The sequence below is a fragment of the Cotesia glomerata genome, linkage group LG2 (genome assembly GCF_020080835.1).
Source record: "Cotesia glomerata isolate CgM1 linkage group LG2, MPM_Cglom_v2.3, whole genome shotgun sequence".
In the NCBI taxonomy this organism is placed as follows: Eukaryota; Metazoa; Arthropoda; class Insecta; order Hymenoptera; family Braconidae; genus Cotesia; species Cotesia glomerata.
In genome coordinates this window covers 224307-245541 of record NC_058159.1, presented here as the reverse complement: position 1 = coordinate 245541, position 21235 = coordinate 224307, and the positions used below count along the sequence as shown (strand labels likewise).

The window sequence follows — 21235 nt, the reverse complement described above, 5'->3', positions numbered from 1 at the left end:
AAACAAGCATCATCATCATCATCATCATCATCATCGTCTGATGTGATGGAGAAGAAAAACATGAGAAAGAACAGTTTGATGTATATGAATAAATATTTTTTGGATCATACTCAGAAGATATATTAACGCTTAAATAAATTAGATAAATTAAAATATGTCTCTTTAATTACATCGGGAAAAATTTATTTTTTTGAATAAAAAAATTGATTGAAATTGAGGGTTTTAAATTAGAAAAAAAAAAAAATTTTGTCTTCTCATTTATAAATAAAAATTGTTTTCATTTGAACTTGCAAAATTTTTGAACAAAAAATAAATTTATTACGTTCCCAAACAGTTAAAAAGTTTTAATAAATTTTTAAAAAGCGTCTTTTATTTCAAAGTGTCAAAAAGACATTTTTTAGTTTCAAAATTACATAAAAACAAAAAAAAAAGAGATTAAATTATCAATAAAAATTACAAAAAGTGAATCCAAAACTCCAAAAAAAAAAAAAAAAAAATAAAATAAAAGATTCTAAATTATTAAAAGTAGTGGTAAAAAAATTTTCCAACCCGAAAAAAAGTAATGACATAAAGCAAACTCACATATAATATGTCACCTCATATCATGTAATGTATATCACATTGAAGAGAAGTTAAGGGGGGTAGTTGAGGTTTGGTGTCGTGACGCGTCTATTGGCTAGCAAACCAACTGCTCGGAGCTACTTCGGTGACCTCTGACCCAGCCCTCGGGGGCGCGCGCACGCCATCATTCCAGTTACACAGTCGGTGAGTCTGCCACCCTCTTGAGGAAGTAATTACCGGGCTGCACCCCCGTTCGATAACGCGCGCGCTATCGTGTGACCGCGTCTCTGCGTTCGCGCAACCTCACAGTACACCCACCTCTGTACTCTGTACTCTTTACTCTATACTATGAAACCTACTCCCACCTCCTACCTGCTCCTACCTCCTGCACCTACCTATGTCTCCTTACTTACCACATTTACATACTGCCACCGGTGTTGGGTGTACTTGTGCGTACATACACTGTACTTTGGCTCAGCCAACCCTAACGTATGTTCCACCTATGCCCGCGAACATTATACTCATATACGCGCCTCTTTGCCTCTTTGTATGCCCTTGCTTGCGGCTATTACCGAGCTATAAATTTCTGTCTACTGTAAAATAAGAGACACAGGGATTTAGACCCTATAACACCTACGCCATTTTATCGTCACTTTATTGTTCCGTTTTTTTTTTTTCCATTACTTTTTTTTTAATAAAAATTACAGTTGTTTAATTTTAAATTAAATTCAGAAAAAAAATGTTCTTGAATCAAATTTTGAATAACTTAATTTTCTTTATTTGAGTATAAAAATTCTTGAACTAATATAATTTTTCTTAATTTAAGGAAATTTTACTTGATTTAAGGATTTTTCGTGTTGATTCAAGACAATTACCCTCTTTAAAATTATTTTCTTGGTTCAAGAATTTTTCTTTCGAATCAAATTAATTTTTTTTTTTTTTTTTTTTTCAGTATATATACTAAAAATAATTTAATTTAACGTAAATTTTATTTTATACAAGATTTTATTGTCTAGAAATTCTTCAAAATAATTTTTCTGGGTTGAAACATTTTTTGTCTTGATTCAAATAATTTTTTATCGGGGTACAAAAATTTTAAGGGGATAAAATTTCATGCACTGAAAAAAATTACCTGATTCAAGAAAAATACCCTTGATTGAAGAACAAAATTATTTAAAAGGAAACTGATTGTCTTGATGCAAGAATTTCTTGTCTTGAAACTTAAAAATTCTATATCTTGAATAAAAACTACATTATCTTCGTAAAATACAATCAAATTCTGCACAAAAAAAAACACTATTCTCCAAAACTAATAATTTCTTTTTCTTTTAAAAATTTTACATTAGCTCAAAAAAAGTTTCTTCATTTAAGATTAATTAAAATTGAAATTTCAAGGATAATTTTTCTTAAATCAAGTACTTTTTTCACTGTGTAAACTTTAGTCTTACTTGAATATTCATAGGTACGAAATATGTGAGTATAAGGGGGAAAACCCGGCAGTTGAGAAAAATCTCAAAGAGGATTTAGAATTTGTCGACGAAGATTTACACGCATTACACCCCTCGGATTGAGTGCTGGAGGTTTTCAAGCACCCTATGGCCTACATTTAAATAGATTCTATCGAAATATCTAACGTCAGGAAAGTTATACGAGTTGAAAAGCTCAATGTATGCATATACATATAATATACACATCAGACATGACACAGTATGTTCTGGTCTGATATGATATCCTGATACGATTTGCGTTTCCACGACTCTTTTTACACTCATTCTTCGCTCTAACACTCGGTGTATACATTTATTCATCAACGGAAATGGATTTACTATCAATGGTGATCGAATTATATACATTGCATGAATGATTTATATTTCTTTGGGGTAAATAATCATAGGGGTGTAAGTGATCGGATATGTGTTTACTTAAAAAGGAATATATCTTCTTCGCTACTTTGCTTCACTTTAATATCAATATATTTTAAACTCGGATTCTCCAAAGCTTCGCTAAAAGTCAATTTAATTTTTTTTTACTTTTTAAACATTACAAAAAAGCCTCCATATAATAATATATTCAATATATAATACACAGATGCAGACTCACTCTCGGGGTTGACCCGTAGAGGTTCTCATTGGCAGCTGTGTCTTGAACGTGAATCGCGATTGGTTACAGTAAGGTCGAGGGTCGCTTCATCTACCCCTAACCTCGCGAGACCTCCCACGACAACTCGCAAAATAACTTGCCCTCCTCTTCTCTTTGTACTTTTCACTCTCATTACTTCCCAGGCAAAACTTTCAACCAAACTTCACTTTGAACTTACCTTTTTTTTTTAATTCAAAATTCCACAAAAACAAATAAAAATACAGATTATAATTATGAATTATAAGTATAGGGTGACCGTATTTTATTTCTCATGCAATAATTACCTACGAAAAAATTTCTCATCAATAATTTCTTATGCAATATTTTCTCATGGCAAAAATATCATCAAATATATTTTCTCATTGCTTATAATTTAGATTATTAATTATATTTTTTTTTTTTTTTTTATATTACTTAATATTAAAATTTTTATTCTTTTTAATATTTATATTCAAAAATGTGTCATAATTTATAATTAAATTTGTAATTGACATTAAAGAAATATTTATTTATTTTAAATAAAAGGGCACATTTTGATTTGAGAAATTATTTTTACGTGGGTAATTTTTGCGGCTTAATAACGGCGGTGAGCTGAATTATAAATATAATATTGAATTTTGTTGAGACATTTTTTAAAAAATTTTCATTGACATTGAAAATATTTTTCGGCAAAAAAAAGCTCCCCAGTTAGTTATTTTATTTCTGACACCCTCGCTCATAATCGCCAGAGCCGAAATGCCACGCAGTGACGTCACGAGCTCATCCATCAAGACCCATGACAACCGGCAAACCGGGCCGATTAACTTTTGTGCGTTAACATAAGGGGATGGCGAAAGCACGGAGAGTAAAAAAAGTCAAATAAAACGAGAGCAGGGAAAAAAATATCAAAAAAGGTAAAAGAAGAAATAAAGCAAGCCACGTAACAAGTGTGTCTTCTAGATTTTTTTTTCACGGCTTTATTATTAGACGTCTGGCCTTAGGGCCCTCAATTGTAGAGACCCTGTTGTGTATTTCGCGTGCGGTCGATAAAATCTCCTCTTTATTTTATTTTTCACTGTCTCTCTGCTCGTAAACATCAAATGTCTTTAAACACTTTGACTCTAAAAAATATTTTTTTAATTTAATAATTTTACTTCAATCCAAAAACAATTTTTATTGACAAGCTTTTGAATGTATGGAAAAAAATTAGTAAATAAATATTTATTTATTTAATAAATACTTAAAGAGAAACTTCAGAAGCTATCCAAAATTTTTTACCGGTAGTCAATCTATCTGCTTGAAATATTATGGACTAGAAGTACATATATTTATTTATGATACGCGCCATTTATAGAACACTTCGATCTTTATCATTATTACTCCACTGGCTGTATATAATATATATTATACATATGTGTGTGACAAAAACAACTATTTATTTATTATCTTTACGAGCGGCACTATTTTTTACCCCAATATCTCAGTTAACGGGAAGAAAACTTGGAGATTGACCGATGGGTTTTTTATTACGCGATAAGAAAGATCATATGAATATAGAAAAAATTTTATCTTTATTATTTTTACTTGGAAAAAATAATATGTAATTTTTTTAATCGTCTTATAATATAAATTTATTTGAAATTTTTTATGATATTATTCTAATAAATTAAAAAATGTATTTAATACCTCTTTTGCTGTCTGCAATATAAATTATAACCTTAATTTTTTTAAAAATATAATATTGAAAGAGTTCAAGCTTTTATGTTGGGAAAAAAATATAAATATTGATAATTAATGAATCGATTGTGTAATAATTACTGATAATTACAATTCAAATTTGCCGCGTAAAATGAACGCACCATTTTGTTTATTAGTTTTGTATGGCTGTAAAACAAAATGTCCGATCAGAACACAAACGCTCAGTTACAATAAAATAATTTAAGATAGTATTACAAATACCACAATTATATATTTTATCATTAAAATAATTGTTTTTAGGTATATATATAATTAATACTTATACGTAAGTGTGAAGAATGAACATAAAAAAATTGATTAAATTAAACACGATTATCAGATTGTGTTATAATTATTAATTATTCTAGGTGTATATATAATACGATATTTAAAAATTACGGCCCGTAAAAATAGTTAAATAAAATAAAGAGTAATTATTAAACTTAAAATTTAATGGAATCGATATGGGGTTAATTAATCCTTGCCCTTAACGCGATTGTTATAGTGTTCCTCAAGGAATTTAAATAGCGACTCGATGCACGACCAAGATGTCATTTCGTGAACTGGATGCCCAGCTGACACACACGGCACGTCGTCGCTCGCACAATCAACTGGAGTATCTAATGGTTGTTCTGAGGAGACCCAATTTTTGGAAACCTAAAAATACAAAAGTATTAACTGTAAGCTGCTGAATTAAAATAATAAAATTTATAAATAACTAGCAACCTTGCAGTAAATTTTGCTTTATTAAATAATGACTTTTGTTAAATTGCACTGTACTTTTTTAAATATTGACGTTTTTTAAGATATAAGCTCATCCCGATCGTACACTTATCAAGAGCTTTCATTTGAATACCCACATATATTTTTGATATATTTTTCATATATACATTTATATAAATATATAAAATATATGAAAAATTGATGTGGGTACTCAAATGAAAGCTCTTGATGAGTGTAACATCGGGATGAGCTTATATCTTTAAAAATGTCAATTGTTGACGAGATACAAGGTCATTTCTTAATTATGTATCTAGAGATAGAGCATTTTCGAATAATATAATATGAATTTATCATATGACTATCCTGGACACAATATTTTTCTTATTCTCATAATAAATATAGATAACGTAATTAAAATAGTGGTTGGATTATAAATGAAACGCGTGCCATGAAAAGTGAGGAGATGAAATGAACCCAGCATATTAAATTTCTAGTATTAAATCTGAGAGGTAAAATGACTAAAACCACTGTCTTCGGGGCTTCTCAAGTAAAACCGTAACCAATTTCCAGACTGCACCTGTGACCACAATACCACCGCAAAAGATGCTGCTTCCGTATGTCTATACCCTGACATTTCCGATATGTCATGCAACAACTTCATATTTATATATATATATATATCCGTATTCTGTTTATTCTTTCCTGCATGTTGGAAGGATACTTGTATAGTTACAACGATTCTTATGTTTGCGAAACCCTATACGTCCGTCTACACATGCGATTTCAGCTTTAACTAACCGCAAAATTATTATAAGAATACTTTTTTTTACATTTTTAAATTTTTTCTTTCGTTTAAAAACAATTAATTAAAACGAGATAAATAAAGTCAAATGTACTCATTTATTTTTTTAATTAAAAACATTTTTTATAAAAGAAAATAGTAGTCTTCCCTTGTGGACAGAGGACATTTAATAAATCTTCAATATAATAATTATCGACCCTAGGGAAATATATACCGATGTATATTTGTCGAAAGAGTATGGAACTTGTGATGAATTTACTCCGGCGTTCTCTTTCCAAAGAGAATACCAGCTAAACGACCAATCAGCCGACGGAGTTTTAGTTCTATTTACTTCACCACTCAAATTAATTACTTGCCAGTGCAATAATATGACTACATTATCGACTATTTGTACATAGCATAACAGTTATGAGTTATGATTAACTGTTCCCCGTTCTTTGCAAATATACAAACACTTTTAACTTAAACTACTTGACATCACACTCATGAAGAAATTGCTATTGCTGTTATAATCACTGTTATTTTTAATATTACAAGCGTGAGTACGCAAAATTTTATTTATTTTATCAACTAAAGACAATCAATCAAACATATCAAAGTCTGCATTGACGTGTGTCTTTAGCGAGACTATTTTTGCAACTTTTATAACTGTACATGAAATATAATTTAAAAAAAAAAAATATTTTTTCAATTTTTGTAACGAATCTTCTAAGATTATAAAAAATAATTCAACTTATATTAAACTTTAAATTAAAAAAATTATCGGTGTAGTGAAGAAAATTTTTAGAGAAGTTAAAAAATTTATTGATAATTTCAAAATTCTGTAAAAGTATTCTTCGTATAAAAAAATATTTAAATGAAAATTTGAACTGTTAATAACAAGCTCGTTGTTGGATTATAATTAAAGAAATTTTTATTATTGCGTTGAATGATGCTTGAAAAATTTGCTGTACGGATAAAAGTATAAGTATTTTATGTACGAAGTTGAAAAAAACGAGACGAATATAGATGTAAGGCTTCTTTAGATTTGAGTAGATTGTAACAACGTAACATACTACTGGTACAGCATGATATCACGAGGACAGCAGCCACTTCAATTCTCTCGAATCTCTCTCTTACGTTCGCTAAAAGTCGAGAGTTATGAAGCACTAAGCATTGTCAGAGCACGACATTCATCTCCGAGCAATTCATTCTTGTATTACCGCTACTGGGTGAGCGAAGTCGCGATTTCAACGGGGGTGCTTACCAACCCTTCCTGACTCTGTTCCATTATCTTTCGATGCCTTGATTTTTAGCTCAAGTAATTTTTTTTCAATTAAATCAATTTAACTCAAATAATTATTTATCTTTCTCAGTTAGAACCAACAATTTTAGTATATTTATAAATATATGATTTCCCAAGAGAAGACGCCCTAAAGATCACGGTAATAAATAGATGCATGTTTTTACCAGATAAAAAAGCAAACAAAATAGAATAAAACAAAAATAATTACTCCCTAACATTAATACATGCCCTTTGTCTTTTTTTCACCACAGGTTCTCTTTGTCCCCTTCTACATCATCAATTTAATGTAGTCTAGTGTACTCTCGTACTCGATGAAACCGCGAGCGACATTACACCGCGTATTGACACTGTACCAGCACACCGGCTGGACAAGCACCACTCTGTAATGTAGAAGGCTAATGGAAGAAGTCACGCAGTTCCATTGTCACCGAAACAATGTGCCATGAAAGCAACCAGCCAACCACTATCGTAACATGTACCGTTCAAATGAACTCAGGCAAACGTCAAGCATTTTTTTCTATGTACATTGTACAAATATATATATATGTATATATATTGTTCTTCCAGTGTAATGGATGTTGACTATTGATCCATTGGCATTATGCACTATCTCATATCATTTTTTTTTTTTAAATAACTATATCATAAATATTTATCACCGTAAAATTAGTTGGTCATTTTTACTATTGGAATTACTGATTATACTTATCAAAGATGTGAATAATTTTTTAAACGTTTGTAGATATTTGAAAACTCAAGATGAACAATGTGCTCCAGGAGTAAATACTTGTGATGAAGCTAAACACTTAACTCTGTTGGTAGCGTAATAGGATAACTCTTCTCGTATGAGATGGCTAATAAAGACCGAGTCATGCAGTGCTATTGTAAACACGACAATAGACACAGATGGACTAGACGGATGGTTTTAAATGAACTTTTGCATTTTCCCAAGTACTCTACGCACACTTTACCCGGACAATTATCTTAATGGTCAGTGTATGCGCTTTTAATTCTCAGTAAGTAATTAAAAAAATAGCCGACAATTCGCTTGGTCAGTTTAAATATTGATGTGTTTTGATGTACTCGTAGACTTAGTCATAAATTTAATTTTTGAGTTGAGTTTATACTGTCCAAGTTATACAAAGTTATGATAATATTTTGTAATGTAATTATAAGAATATTATTGTAAAGTATTTTGTATTTAATTGTTCTAGCACCTGAAGAAGTCGGAAAACCGACGAAACGTTGTGAAAATTTAAATAAACATCGAATAAATATTTCCATCAAACTATAAATTGTTATTACTTTATGAATTAATTATGGATATGAACAACAAGACAATGAATTTAAATATTAATTTAAAAAAAACAATTACCTTAACCAGATGATCGCATCCCGTTCTTGGTAATCTATGGACGGAATCTGTAAAACCTACGGCGAATACTCGTTTCTCGAATTCCTCCCGGTGTCGATGAGCCTGTATGATAATAAATTTAATTTTTAAAATGGATTGATTGAAATATTAAAACAAAAAAAAATTCTAATCAGAGCAACTAAAAAATTAAATTAATAATACGTACAAATTCCACTGTGCATACTCCCCCGTAACTATGAGCTACAATGGCAATATCTGTAGCTGCTGACGGTTGTATGTATTGAGACCAAACTGTTTCCATGTGGTCGTGTGGGTCTTCGGATCCCTAATAAAAAAATTAAAGTTTTTAAAAAAATCTTGTCGTGAAGAAAAAAAATAAATAGAAAACATACTTTTATGCTTTTATTTTCTTCATTAATTATCCTGCGGTTGTCATTGGTATTGAGGACAATAATTCCATAGCCCAATTCTTTAGCTTTTTTTATGTACGGTAACTGTGTACCACTTTTGATATTATCATTGATAATTAATCGCCGTGCCCATTGACCAGCCCTGACGACACCGCTACCGTGGATCAGAATCATCAATTTTTTATTTGTAAATGCATCGTCACTGGCAAATACAAATGACCGAAATTCTAATGGTACATCACTGTCTTTTGGAACTGGCAATCGCTTCAATCCCTCTTTTTCTAATAGTTCATAGACGTATTGATTTATTACCTATAAGAAATTTTTTGTTTCTTTTTATGAAAATTAATTTAACCGAAATTTAATAATTTTTTAAATAAATAAATTTCTGCAAAAAAAAATGGACATTTAGAAATTTTAATAAATTAAAAATGCAATTATTTTTTAAATAATTTTTCGGAACAAATTTTATTCTGTTAAACAAAATTAAATAATGGTCAAAATTTTTTAAATAATTTTTATTGAAAAAAAATTTACCTCTCCTAAAGCTTCATATCGCTTTTGATTATATTGTGCATCTTCGCTGACATTAAATTCAAACCCATCGTTAGTTAACGAACCAGTTTTGGGATCTAACTTTCGCAATCTTCCTTCTAAAAAAATAATAAACATTTTTTTTTTTTTTTTTTTTTTTTTTTTAATATAATCAAATATAAAGTTTACTTGGAGCACTAATTAAATTTGCGCTTTAAACACTTGAAAAGAAAAATAACAAAATGTTATACCTTCATCAAAGTCGTACCCAAAATCTTTTAAATTGGTGGGAAATGTCTTTGCAGCGCTGGCCATTGTGTTCTGTTTATTCTGTCGGAAAATGAAACCAAGTTAGTGAAATAAAACATAAACAAAAAGTAAAATCTCCAATCTTATATACTGAACAAACCATAACCTACATTGGAGAAATATTGTGATTAGAGATTGAAAATAAATGATAAGTTTTTATCAGCTTACCGTGGATGACACGTAGCAAGTTGATGGTGATTTTAATGATGAATTGAATACACACGCTAGTGATTTATTGTTCTGAGTGAAGATATTGTAAAATTCACGATTTAACTGTGTATTTATGAAGCAAATCGTTGACAAGATTCGTATGACTTTTCTGCTAGCAGCTGATGCCATTTAACGCGCGTAAAAAAATTATGGCGGCACTTGCGCTCAAAAGGTAACATAGAATGTCATCAGTAGATACTAAAGGGATTTTTTTTTATTTTTTAACTATCGACAAAGCAGTGTTACCTTGTGAGTTTTTTTAAATTTGAATTTTATGATTCTGAAATTTTTTTTAACAAATAAATTATGTTAAGGAAAATTTGATATTGAATTTCCATTAATTACAAACCATTTTTTTTTTTTTTTAAGTACTTAACTATTTTTTGGTAACTTATTAGTTGTCATATATCTTCTTTATTAAAAATCTACAAAGTTTTTTATAAATATTTTTTTATTAACAATAATAATCTACAGAAATGTAATTAAATTTTATGAATAAATTTATCACAAATAAGTTTTTATACTTAAATATAACAGGAATTTGTTTTACGTATATAGATTTACAAAAAAATACTATTTTTTATAAACTTAACAGCATTTTTACGGTTTTATTTTTGATAAATCTTTTACTTTCATCAATTTATTAAAAATTCGTCGATAAGACGATAATTACTGTCGAGGAAAATTTGTATTTACTTGCAGTGAATCATAACTTTAATAGCACCACTTGTTGGAGTTTTAGCAGCATTAAAAGCATCAACTGTTTGCTCCATGGTAAAGTTATGTGTGATTAATGGTTTAACATTAACCTTGCCAGAAGCTATGAGAGCCAATGCATCAGGATAGCTGTAAAATACATTATTATGTAATTTTTTATTAAACTTTGCTAAAAATTATTCTAAAGAGTTTAACTTTGAAACAGAAGTCAGCAGGCTAATTTAATTATTATAAAATTATAAAAAAAAAAATGTTTGATATCAATTAACGTCAGTGTCATTAATATTTAGTTTGAAAATAATTGTTAAATAATGATAACTAAAGTTAGCAGTCACTTGACTATTTTTTAATTTTTTTTTTAAACAATAAATTTGATCCAAAAAATTATTTAAAAAAAATTGAATTTTCAATTTTTTTTCAATTTCTACATGTCAATTTTTTTTGCCATTATTTAATTGTTACAAAAAATTTTTAAAATTACGAAATATCCGCTAAATTAATTTTTATCCTAAATTAAGTAAAATAATAAACAAAACATACGCATTGACATATCGGAAGACTCCACGAATATCAACTTCCCGCACCAGAGCATTAATCAATGGAATTTTAATTTCTGGAGCGCCCATTCCGACTAAAACAGCAACACCGCCAGATTTAGTAGCTAAAATTGCAAGACGAATACAGGGCTCAGCACCAGAAGCATCAATAGTTTTATCCGGTTCACAGCCAAATGCTTCATGAATCATCTTAACAGTGTCTTCTTCTTTCATGTCTTTTTTTAGTAAGACAGTCTTATTTGCACCCAGCTCTTTTGCAATATTCAGCCGTTGCTCCACTAAATCTGCAAACAAATGTCACACGGCATTGTTTAATCATTTACGGTTTAATTATCATACATTTTACATATTTTATATTATGTAATGTAATAAAGATAGACGAAAAGTAAACAAACGATAACTGGCTTTTTGTTACTTATGTAATATTACGGCTAGTCTTCTCTTAATCTTTTAACTGGGCTATAAAGACTTGTTAAGCGGTGTTTAAAAATTTATTGCGCAATTGAAAGTTTTAAAGAGCTCAATTTTAAATGATAAAGAAATTAAAGGATTATTCATTTTTATTATTAGGAAGGCTATTAGGATTAAACGTACCAGTAATTACTATCATACTAGCACCCATCGCTTTGGCAACTAATAAACTAACTAAACCGATTGGTCCAGCACCCATTATCAGAACCTTTGATCCAATTCCAATGTTTGCACGCTTACATGCATGCACACCCACCGCCAAAGGTTCCATCATTGCTCCTTCTTCATTACTAACATTGTCCGGTAATCTGAAAATATTTTATCAATTATTAACAATATTTTTAAGTCACTATAAATCAAGTGAGATTTTTTAATACTCCTGAATATTTTTAATATTTGTTCATTTCTTCTTGAATAAAGAATTAATATTATCAATCGTTTTTAATTATTTTGTCTATTTAGGATTTTTACAATATTTTTTAATCAAAAATTAATTTTAAACTAAAAAATTAAAATAGTAATAATTTATTCATTAAAAAAAAAAAAAATAAGAAGACTATTTAAGAAGGGTTTACATTTTTTCTCTCTCTCACCCTCTATTGGACAAACGAAATTATCTCTGTCATATTTGTACAACAAATGGAATCTTAAAACGCATTTTATACATAAATAAATGAAAATTTTCCAAAAAATCGCTTCGCTCTTCGATAGATAATTTAATTATCTATCGAAGAGCGAAGCGTTTTTTTTATAAATTTTATCACATACATGAGAAAAAAACGTTTGAAAATCAACTATCAACCGCTCTTAAGCTAATGCTAACCATGAAATTATGGATTAAGAAATTAAAAAAAATAAAAATAGTCATTAATCATTATCTAAGTCCCTGATTCAACATTGCTGATAATAAGACAATTGTACTTTAGTAAATTTATTTTCTATTTTATGATTTATACTTACATACTAAATTTTTGAATGAATTTTAACAAAAAGTATTCATCAATCTACCGAGTAAATAAAAATATTTTATTTATAATTATTAAAAAAAAAAAAAAAAAAAATTATTTTAATGAGCTGGATTGGATTATAATAATTATGCAATTGCATTATCAATTATTTTGATTGATTGATCAGATCTTTTGAATAAACAATTTAAAAAATAATAAAAAAAAAAAAAACAGTTTATCGATTATAATAAACAGTGACCTTAGATAAAATTTTGAAAATAAATATTTACTTAAAGCAAAAGTCTGCTGCGTGTTTGTAATAACGACGAAGACTACCATGGACTGGAGGTGTAGCGCAGAAAATCATATCTTTGCATAAATTATAGCGCCCTTCTTTGCAAAATTGACATCTTCTGCAAGGTACACCAGGCTCGATGGCTACACGATCGCCTACCTGTCAATAAAAAATTAATTTTTATTGAAATAATCATAGACTTGAATAATAACTAATTTAAAAAACAAACCTTTAAATTTTTAACATCTTTTCCGACTTTAACGACTACTCCCGACGACTCGTGACCTATTATCATTGGTTTTTCCACAACAAAGTCACCTATTCTTCCGTTGACCAGATAATGAACGTCCGAGCCGCATATTCCGACACAGGCCATTTCCATAAGTGCTTCTGCAATTATTTTTATAGCATATAATTACAAATATTATCATTTTTGTAGTAAAGATATATTTTATTAAATATTATTGAATAATTGTAATAGAAACTGAGATTGATAGATGCTTCTAAAAATAGCTACTGTAACTATTCTAATGCACTTGATAATGAAAACGATAATTTAAACATATTAACAAGGACACTCGTGCCTCCTCAAAGTGACATTTATTATGTTACGTACTGATCTATCTTGCATCACGTGCAACAGGTTCAATTATTGCGATTGAGAGTTAAAAATAACGCCAACGCGGAGAGTATCCGCGAATAACTTTTGTTAATTTTCTAGCATCAATGGTGAGAAGAACATTATTTCATTATTCATTTATCTTATTTATGTATTTTTAACACTTATAATGTTATTGTTATTATTATTATTATTATTATTATACGGAAATAAAACATTTTTTTTATAATAATTGGTTATAAAAATGTCAAGAATTTTTGTCTGCTAATTTCAGAATCATAAAAAATCACCCAGACATAGAACAAATTAATTGTTTTTATAAACTTGAATTTTTTGTTGAAAGTTATCTTTGTGATAATGATTAATATGATTTATGAAAAAATAAATACAATAAATTATTTACCATCATCATTTGGTTCTTCAATCGGAGTGTTTTCCTAAAAGTAATTAAAAATCGATAAATAATGTATGAGAATATTTACGTAACAAAAAAAAATAAACATTTGCTTAATTATAAATTCATACTTTTCATTTACAATCGATCGTACCGAGACAGAGTACATAAAAGCTCAGGGTCATTACTCGTATGACCGGCTAGATGAATGTCAAAGTACAGTCGAGTGTGAATATGACATAAGAGCATGTACATACGGATAAGACACGTGCGCAATTTTACTTACTCACAATACGCCCGCCATCCTAAAACTCCGTTGTACTACTTGCCACGTTTACCGAAAAAAATTAATAACGTTAAACTAAATAAATAAAATTATTTAATTTAAATTTTTTGTTATCCACATCTAAAGTTTAACAAAAACTTGAACTTATTTTTCAAATAATTTCGGAGTTAATTAATTATTTAAAGTGATAAATCAAGACAAAAAAATTTTTTGATAGATTAAAATTTTTTACACATTTTTGTAACAAATGACTGCTGATAGTTTTATTAAAAATAAATTAAAATCCTTTAAATAAATATTATAAAGTAAAAAAACTAACCAATCGCAAATCGTTGATACCATAGAGCACAGCAGTAAGGTTTGCTTTTTCCATCGTGAATATATATTTATTTTTTTCACCGTCCTGCTGATGAAACAGTTTTCAACTGAAGTGTGTTGTGAAAAACAATCGTTTTATATAGAGCCGTGAAAACGCACTGACTGAATGCTCGAGCAATTGGTTAGCTGGTGGATCTGTCGGTTACATGACTGTTGATTTTTGTAGCAATGTTGGAATGAGCTTCGAGAGCCCCGGGGTGACTTAATTAAGTCTTTACTTCATGCCCGATATATTACGTTTATCGTCAATGCAGTATATAACAAATTTGTTTTGCAATTTAATTTTAAAAATAAATGATTAAGTAGTTGTGTTATCATGTTTTAATACCGCTGTATAATTGAAATTGTTTTTTTTTTTTTTTTTTTCTGTATTATCTATATACTGTTTTAGAAAAACAACTTATGCAGGAAGTACCTCTGTCAATTGATAACTTTATAAAAAAATCAATTATCAATACAGTGCTTTTCTTTTGATTTACATTCACTGCTTTATCTATCGCAATAAAATAATAATTATTATTATTATTTTATTTAATCCTTAAATAATAAAATAAGAAATGTTAGATTACTAGTGTGCATACAAAAGAAAGTTAGAAATTAATATAATTCTTTGTATGAATAAAAAATAAATATTACCCGAGGAATTAATATTAAACATGTATTTATTTAATAATAAAAAAAAAAAATAGAAAAATTGTATTTATCTTAATCTCCCCAAACACCGCCATCAGTGTACTGCTTAATAGTATCACGATTATCCCGTCTCTGGCGAGTAGTTGTGCTGGCTTCTCCCTTGGCCAAAACTCTTCTCGACTGTCCGTGACGCTCTCGTTTCTTCAGCGACTGCTTAACCCGTTGCTTAATCACCGCTGGGTCAATGGTCGAGGTAGTACTCCACGTACTGTGACAGTCGAATCTTGACTCGCGATCGTCTTCAACAAGATCTGGAACTTGATCAGCTAGCTCACTTTCTTGATCTTTTTGATCAATCATTTGTATCCTCAGCTTATCACTTAAATCTTTCACCACGCTTTCATCTAAATTATCATCGTCTTCATTAACATCATTATCGGATAGAATATTAATTTTTTCATTTAAATCTTTAGCAACGCTTTCATTAACTTGATTACGGAGTAATTTAATTTCAGTGATTGAATCTAGAGGTTTCTCTTCATTTGATTCATCATTATTATCATTATCATCATCAGAATCTTCATCTTCATCAATTTGTCCCATCTCAACGAGCAAGTCCTTCTCCATTTGTCTCGTCAGCCCACTGGCTTTTACTTCAGCGTCAATGCAGCCTTCTCTGCAGATGTCTTTAAAAGAAGGATATAACTCGCTTTCATAACCAAATTTTCTTTTAAAGAAACTTCTGACGCAATTAACATCACGCTCGAAAAAATACTCGGCGTTGATATGCTCAGTAGAAACCATCTGAGGAAAATCAATAATAATCGGCTTTCCTTCATCCGTCACCATGATGTTGAATTCATTAAAATCACCATGAATTACTCCATGGTTCCCAAATCTGACTATCAAGTTCATGAGTTCGTCGTACAACTCATCTGGATTTTCGATTTCATTTATTGTGCACAGTGGATATCCATTTACCAGCTCCATGACAACACAGTGCCGATTAAAGTCAATCGGTTTTGGAATTGGAAAGCCACGGTCCTCAAGAGCTTTCATGTAAGCGAATTCACGAGTTGCTGATATTCGGGATAAATATAACCAAGACATTGATTTACGATTCTGGTGATAATCGCGTTTTCCTTTGATGTTACGGAAGCATGTTCGACCAAGGCGATGCAATTTTAAACAGAGTGGTTTATTATCTTTGTCGGCTACCACGTAAATGTTTGATTCTTTTCCCACACCTATTTGATTGCCGAATGATGACAATACTTGACGAGTTGACAAAACTTTTAAAGCCAGGTAGTCGTATCCTGCATTTGTTAGACGGTAGCCATCATCTAGAGAACATTTATTGTTAATATAATATTTTATGTGATACCGAAATTTACATGACACTGAAGTTGACTGATATTAAAAATTTTTTTTAGAATTTTATACCAATTAAATTATTAATAAAGTTCCACATTTTAAAATTAATAAAAATTACAAGTTCAAATTTTTTTTTAATATTTTTTTTTAAAGTAGATTTGTAATAAAACTATGACATTAAAGTTAGCGGTCACTTAACAATTTTTTTATTTTATTTAACAAAAAAATTTGTCCGAAAAAATCATTTTCAAAAAATTGCATTTTTTATTTGTTAAAATTTTCACATGTCAATTTTTTTTTGCCATAATTTATTTTTTATAGAATTTAAAAAATTACTAAGTATATGCTAAACTAATTTTTACAATAAAAATCCAAAAAATTGTCATATGTCAGCTAATTTCAGTATTTTTTTTTTTTTTTAATTAATAGTCCAAAATAATTGAATTTTTAAAAATACTTACAATGTCTTCCACGTTCATAACTAACTAATTTATGTTTTGACAACTCGCGTAATATTTTGCTAACACCACCATGCTTTAAATTAGCAATTTGAGCAGCCAGCATTGCAGGAACCAGCTCATGATTTTTCATCCCCATTTCAATCTATAAACAATATATTTTTCAGTAATTGGATCATCATAAAATTTAAAAGTAAATTGCTGTTATAAATAATAATGTTAAAAAAGTACTTACAGCAGTCAAAACGCGAAAATCTTCCGCAGAAAGATATCGTAGCATAACTACGTCAAGTTTACCCATTTTTTATTATTTATTAATAAACAAGTGGGTTGAATATTTTCAAGTAATATTTGGAAATAAATTAGAGCTCTTTAAAATAAAAAAACGTGTTATGAACATGTGTTATGTGGTGAAAACATGGAGACGATGGGTCTCTAGTTTTCACTAGAATTTAATACAAGCCAGTAGCGACATCTTGTTATTTTATTGTTACCAACAGCTGATTATTGTAAATAATCATAATAATAGAAACTGTTGATAGTTTTTGTTTATTTCCAGTTCATTGTACACAAGTAATATAATTTATTTAATTAATTGATAAAATTATAAAAATTTATTTGTTATTAAATACTTTTTTCAATTTTCTTCTATGAAAAATCATTGTTATTTATTATTTTTCTAAATTATTCATCAATTTTGTTATTTGTTTATTTAATTATTTATTAATAGCAATCATGAGTTTTTCTTCTTGCATTAAATTGGTAAGTGTAAAAAAATATTTATGTAGATAAATTTATATGAAAATAACAATTAAAATTTATGCAATACTCATTTTTAATTATGACATTAAAGTTAGCTGTCACTTAGATATTTTTTAATTTTTTTTAGCAAACAAATTTGTTCTAAAAAATTGCATTTTTTAATTTTTAAAATTTCTACTTGTCCATTTTTTTTTTGCTATAATTGATTTGTTACAAAAATTCTTAAAATTATTGAGTATCTGCTAAATTGACTTTCATTTTTAATTTGTTTTTATTGTTGAAAAAAAAGCCATCGTTCAAAACAGAAAATTCGCCAGAAAAAGATATTTCTTCCCGTGGAAACATGGATAATGACAAACAGACGTATAATGAATTAATAACAATTGCTAATGAGATATTTGGACATGGAAAATGGAGTCATGCTGTAACCAGTCAAACAGTTGGTACGTAAAATCAAAGCAAATGCTTTAATAAATTTTTAATTATTTATTTTTGATTTTTAGATTTCTTAGAATATGTCATGGGAAGATATTTAATCGGGTGTGCAGCATTTGTAAGAGTTCAATTACCTGATGGTACTTTTCACGAAGAAATGGGATACAGTAACGCTGAATCTTCCGTCAAAGGAACTGCTGTTTTTGAAGCTAGAGTTGTAAGTCTATAAATTATCTAATTAATGTTGATATGCAATAAGATAAATAAATTATTTATTTATTTTTCAGTCTTCGATAACAAATGCTCTGAAGAAATCACTTCTCTGCTTCGGTGGTATCATTGAAACAAAAATAAACGAAAAAATATCTAGCCATAAATCAAAAATCCAAAAAACTAGTGACAATAAATTATCCCAAAATGATCAGAGAGCAAAGACTGAATCATCAAAAGTATCAACCAGTAACTCAGAAATTTTAGAATGTAAATAAATTATTTTATTTTATTTTTTATGAAAATTAAGTTAGCCGACATTTGAAAATTTTTAGAATTTTTTTTTATTAAAAAATTTATTACAAAAAAATTTTTTAAAAAATGCCACTTGTAAAAAACTTCAAAAACTGTAAGTGAAATTTTTAAAAAATATTTTTCTGTTTTAATTTAATTATTAAAAAAAAAATCAAATAATTAAAAACGTCGGCTAACTTTAGTATCATTTATTTTTTGATGATAAAATTAATTTAATAATGTCGGGTTGATTTAATTAGATGCAAACAGTCCAAAAGAACGAATGAGAAAAGAAAGTTTGAAGGAAGAAAAAAAAGATGGCTTGAAAGAACCGAAAAAAGATGAAGTAAAAGTAATTAACAGCGTGTCAACAACTACTTCTACAGTACAACTAATTAAAGCTCCCTCTAAAAGTACAGAAAACACACCACGAACTACAGGTAAATAATTTCATCTGATTAATTTATATTTTTGGTTTATTTAGTGACAAATTTAATTAATTTAATAATCAATAAAATAAGCTATGACAGAAGAAGAGTTGCGGATAGAACGTAAACGAAAACAGAAGGAAAAACAAGAGGAGTATCGTCGGCAAATGCTGTTGAAAGGTGAAGAAATTAAAATAGATGATAAAGTACAAAAGGATCAATAAGTTAGTTAATAAATAAGTTAATCGTGTTACAATTATTATGATTAATTAATTTTTTATATTATTACCAAATAATGTTTAATTAAATTGAATTTTTTTTTTTTTATAAATAAAATAATGACGAATTAATGTTATTTATTCACCAACCAGTTCTCTATTATTTGTTTTAAATAGTTTTGTATCAATTACATCAGTATTGGTAAATTTCATAATAATACTGTTAAAGTTACATGGGCCTTGTTTAAGAACTTCTAATTATTAATAATTGAGCACGTTTGAAGCAGAAACACATACGACATAATTTTAAATTATGTCGTATTTTTGTTTTTTTTTTTTTTTTTTTTTGTTTTGTTTATTTTAAATCGATATGAATTCCCAAAATCTCTATTTTATTTATTAATCCATGTTATGTAAATAATTTTTAAAATTCCTGGTGATTTTTTTGGTATTTAAAAATTTCAATTCTTTTATTTATATATTTAAATAATAAAATTAAAAACTACAGTTAATTATTATTGTTAATACTAAGTAATCAATTAGCAACTATCAATTTTGATTTATCGTCAAATCCATTTTTTTTAATTACTTTAATCTCGTAACTTAAAAACTAATGACGTATTTATATAATATATTTATATAATTGTTTTTTTTTTTTTTTTGTTTTTAATTAAATATCTTTTATAAAATTTCAAATATAATAAATAATAATAATAATACTATTTTACACATAATTTAAATATTAAAAAGGGAATAAATATATTTATTATATTAATCAATTCATTCATTCTGTTCTTTTTTTTTATTATCAACGTATACAGATTAAAAAAAAAAAATAAAAATAATAATAGTAATAATAATAATAAAATATTTATATTAATATTATAAAAACTTAATAAACTGTAACGTATAAATTTATACATCCTATCTATTAAATAAAAAATGAAAAAAGTATTTAAATAAATAAATATATAAAGATGATCTACAATAGATGAGTTATTGGTAATTCATACGGTTTTTATTAAAAATCAATAAATCTGTTTTTGTGACGAATAAAATTAACGTTATTTATTACGTCCATCTGCTTTTATTATTTTATTATTATTATTAATATTATATAATTAATAATTTTCCTATTTACAGGGTGTCGTCCTGATTTAATTATTTTATCTAATTATAAATCAAAAGATTTATAATCACACTAACATAATTTATTATAATGAGCGCCGTATCTTTGAGTTGTTTGTTTGGAATTCTCCACCAGTACAATAATTAATATCGTATCAGTAAAAACTTTTCTCTGTTATATGTTAATCTACGTATGTAATTTTGCTATCAGTTACCATGTTTTTATGTGTAAGAGTATATTATGTATACTTTCCATTTGATTAATTTGTCTCTGATCGAATTATTGTACCAACTCTCTATTAATTATAGATATGGCAATGACGTGTGTCTCTACGTATTTATCAAATAAACGTATTCATGTAGGTATTTATGTGGCTCTCTGTGTGTTTATGTTTATTAAATTTCACTGATGGGATCGTCTGCAATTGATAATTATTATTTACACTTGGATGGATAGGGTAGTGGCGAGGGTAAGGGTTGATATTTCATTTCAAATCGTTTATACATACATATAGATGTATCTATGTATATGCCATATAACTATCTTACACACATATACATACATTC

General features: G+C 28.0%; 4 protein-coding genes across 8 annotated transcripts; 1 reads left to right on the top strand and 3 right to left on the bottom strand.

Moving 5' to 3' along the window:
* Positions 1-4796: 4796 nt before the first annotated feature.
* On the bottom strand, positions 4797-10210 carry LOC123258627 (FAM172 family protein homolog CG10038). Of its 5 annotated transcripts, none has more exons than XM_044718762.1 (8): positions 10023-10210; positions 9955-9960; positions 9797-9875; positions 9549-9664; positions 8994-9323; positions 8807-8926; positions 8602-8703; positions 4797-5073 (listed from the first exon to the last, which is right to left on the bottom strand). In XM_044718762.1, the coding sequence occupies exons 1-8, from the start codon at positions 10191-10193 to the stop codon at positions 4891-4893; spliced, it is 1107 nt and encodes a 368-aa protein (XP_044574697.1). In that variant the 5' UTR covers positions 10194-10210; the 3' UTR covers positions 4797-4890. The 5 variants fall into 5 exon arrangements, with proteins under 5 accessions (XP_044574697.1, XP_044574699.1, XP_044574698.1 ...); XM_044718764.1 differs by having other exon boundaries at positions 9951-9960; positions 10023-10099; XM_044718763.1 differs by lacking the exon at positions 9955-9960 and having other exon boundaries at positions 10023-10208.
* A 365-nt stretch (positions 10211-10575) lies between these two features.
* Positions 10576-14878, bottom strand: LOC123258626 (sorbitol dehydrogenase-like). The gene is made up of 7 exons (XM_044718761.1): positions 14670-14878; positions 14074-14107; positions 13281-13441; positions 13047-13210; positions 11933-12117; positions 11322-11622; positions 10576-10910 (listed from the first exon to the last, which is right to left on the bottom strand). The coding sequence occupies exons 1-7, from the start codon at positions 14721-14723 to the stop codon at positions 10757-10759; spliced, it is 1053 nt and encodes a 350-aa protein (XP_044574696.1). The 5' UTR covers positions 14724-14878; the 3' UTR covers positions 10576-10756.
* LOC123258625 (serine/threonine-protein kinase RIO2) lies at positions 14669-17609 on the bottom strand. The gene is made up of 3 exons (XM_044718760.1): positions 17429-17609; positions 17197-17338; positions 14669-16704 (listed from the first exon to the last, which is right to left on the bottom strand). The coding sequence occupies exons 1-3, from the start codon at positions 17492-17494 to the stop codon at positions 15434-15436; spliced, it is 1479 nt and encodes a 492-aa protein (XP_044574695.1). The 5' UTR covers positions 17495-17609; the 3' UTR covers positions 14669-15433.
* Positions 17610-17816: 207 nt separating this feature from the next.
* LOC123259479 (DNA repair and recombination protein RAD52-like) lies at positions 17817-19607 on the top strand. The gene is made up of 6 exons (XM_044720020.1): positions 17817-17955; positions 18245-18398; positions 18459-18607; positions 18678-18870; positions 19155-19334; positions 19416-19607. The coding sequence occupies exons 1-6, from the start codon at positions 17929-17931 to the stop codon at positions 19544-19546; spliced, it is 834 nt and encodes a 277-aa protein (XP_044575955.1). The 5' UTR covers positions 17817-17928; the 3' UTR covers positions 19547-19607.
* Positions 19608-21235: the final 1628 nt, after the last annotated feature.

What these genes read in the sequence shown, in the direction of transcription:
- LOC123258627 (XM_044718762.1), bottom strand. Translation starts at nt 10,193, where the DNA reads ATGGCATCAGCTGCTAGCAGAAAAGTCATACGAATCTTGTCAACGATT. An exon ending in GATATGAAGCTTTAGGAGAG is followed by an intron (nt 9,324 to 9,548) that starts GTAAATTTTTTT and finishes AATTTCTTATAG; the next exon opens with GTAATAAATCAATACGTCTA. An exon ending in AAGAAAATAAAAGCATAAAA is followed by an intron (nt 8,927 to 8,993) that starts GTATGTTTTCTA and finishes TTTTTTTATTAG; the next exon opens with GGATCCGAAGACCCACACGA.
- LOC123258626 (XM_044718761.1), bottom strand. Translation starts at nt 14,723, where the DNA reads ATGGAAAAAGCAAACCTTACTGCTGTGCTCTATGGTATCAACGATTTG. An exon ending in TGAAGAACCAAATGATGATG is followed by an intron (nt 13,442 to 14,073) that starts GTAAATAATTTA and finishes AAATAATTGCAG; the next exon opens with AAGCACTTATGGAAATGGCC. An exon ending in TAGTATGATAGTAATTACTG is followed by an intron (nt 11,623 to 11,932) that starts GTACGTTTAATC and finishes ATTTGTTTGCAG; the next exon opens with ATTTAGTGGAGCAACGGCTG.
- LOC123258625 (XM_044718760.1), bottom strand. Translation starts at nt 17,494, where the DNA reads ATGGGTAAACTTGACGTAGTTATGCTACGATATCTTTCTGCGGAAGAT. An exon ending in ATTTTCGCGTTTTGACTGCT is followed by an intron (nt 17,339 to 17,428) that starts GTAAGTACTTTT and finishes TATTGTTTATAG; the next exon opens with ATTGAAATGGGGATGAAAAA. An exon ending in TTATGAACGTGGAAGACATT is followed by an intron (nt 16,705 to 17,196) that starts GTAAGTATTTTT and finishes AATGTTCTCTAG; the next exon opens with ATGATGGCTACCGTCTAACA.
- LOC123259479 (XM_044720020.1), top strand. Translation starts at nt 17,929, where the DNA reads ATGAGTTTTTCTTCTTGCATTAAATTG. An exon ending in TGTAACCAGTCAAACAGTTG is followed by an intron (nt 18,399 to 18,458) that starts GTACGTAAAATC and finishes TTTGATTTTTAG; the next exon opens with ATTTCTTAGAATATGTCATG. An exon ending in AAACACACCACGAACTACAG is followed by an intron (nt 19,335 to 19,415) that starts GTAAATAATTTC and finishes CAATAAAATAAG; the next exon opens with CTATGACAGAAGAAGAGTTG.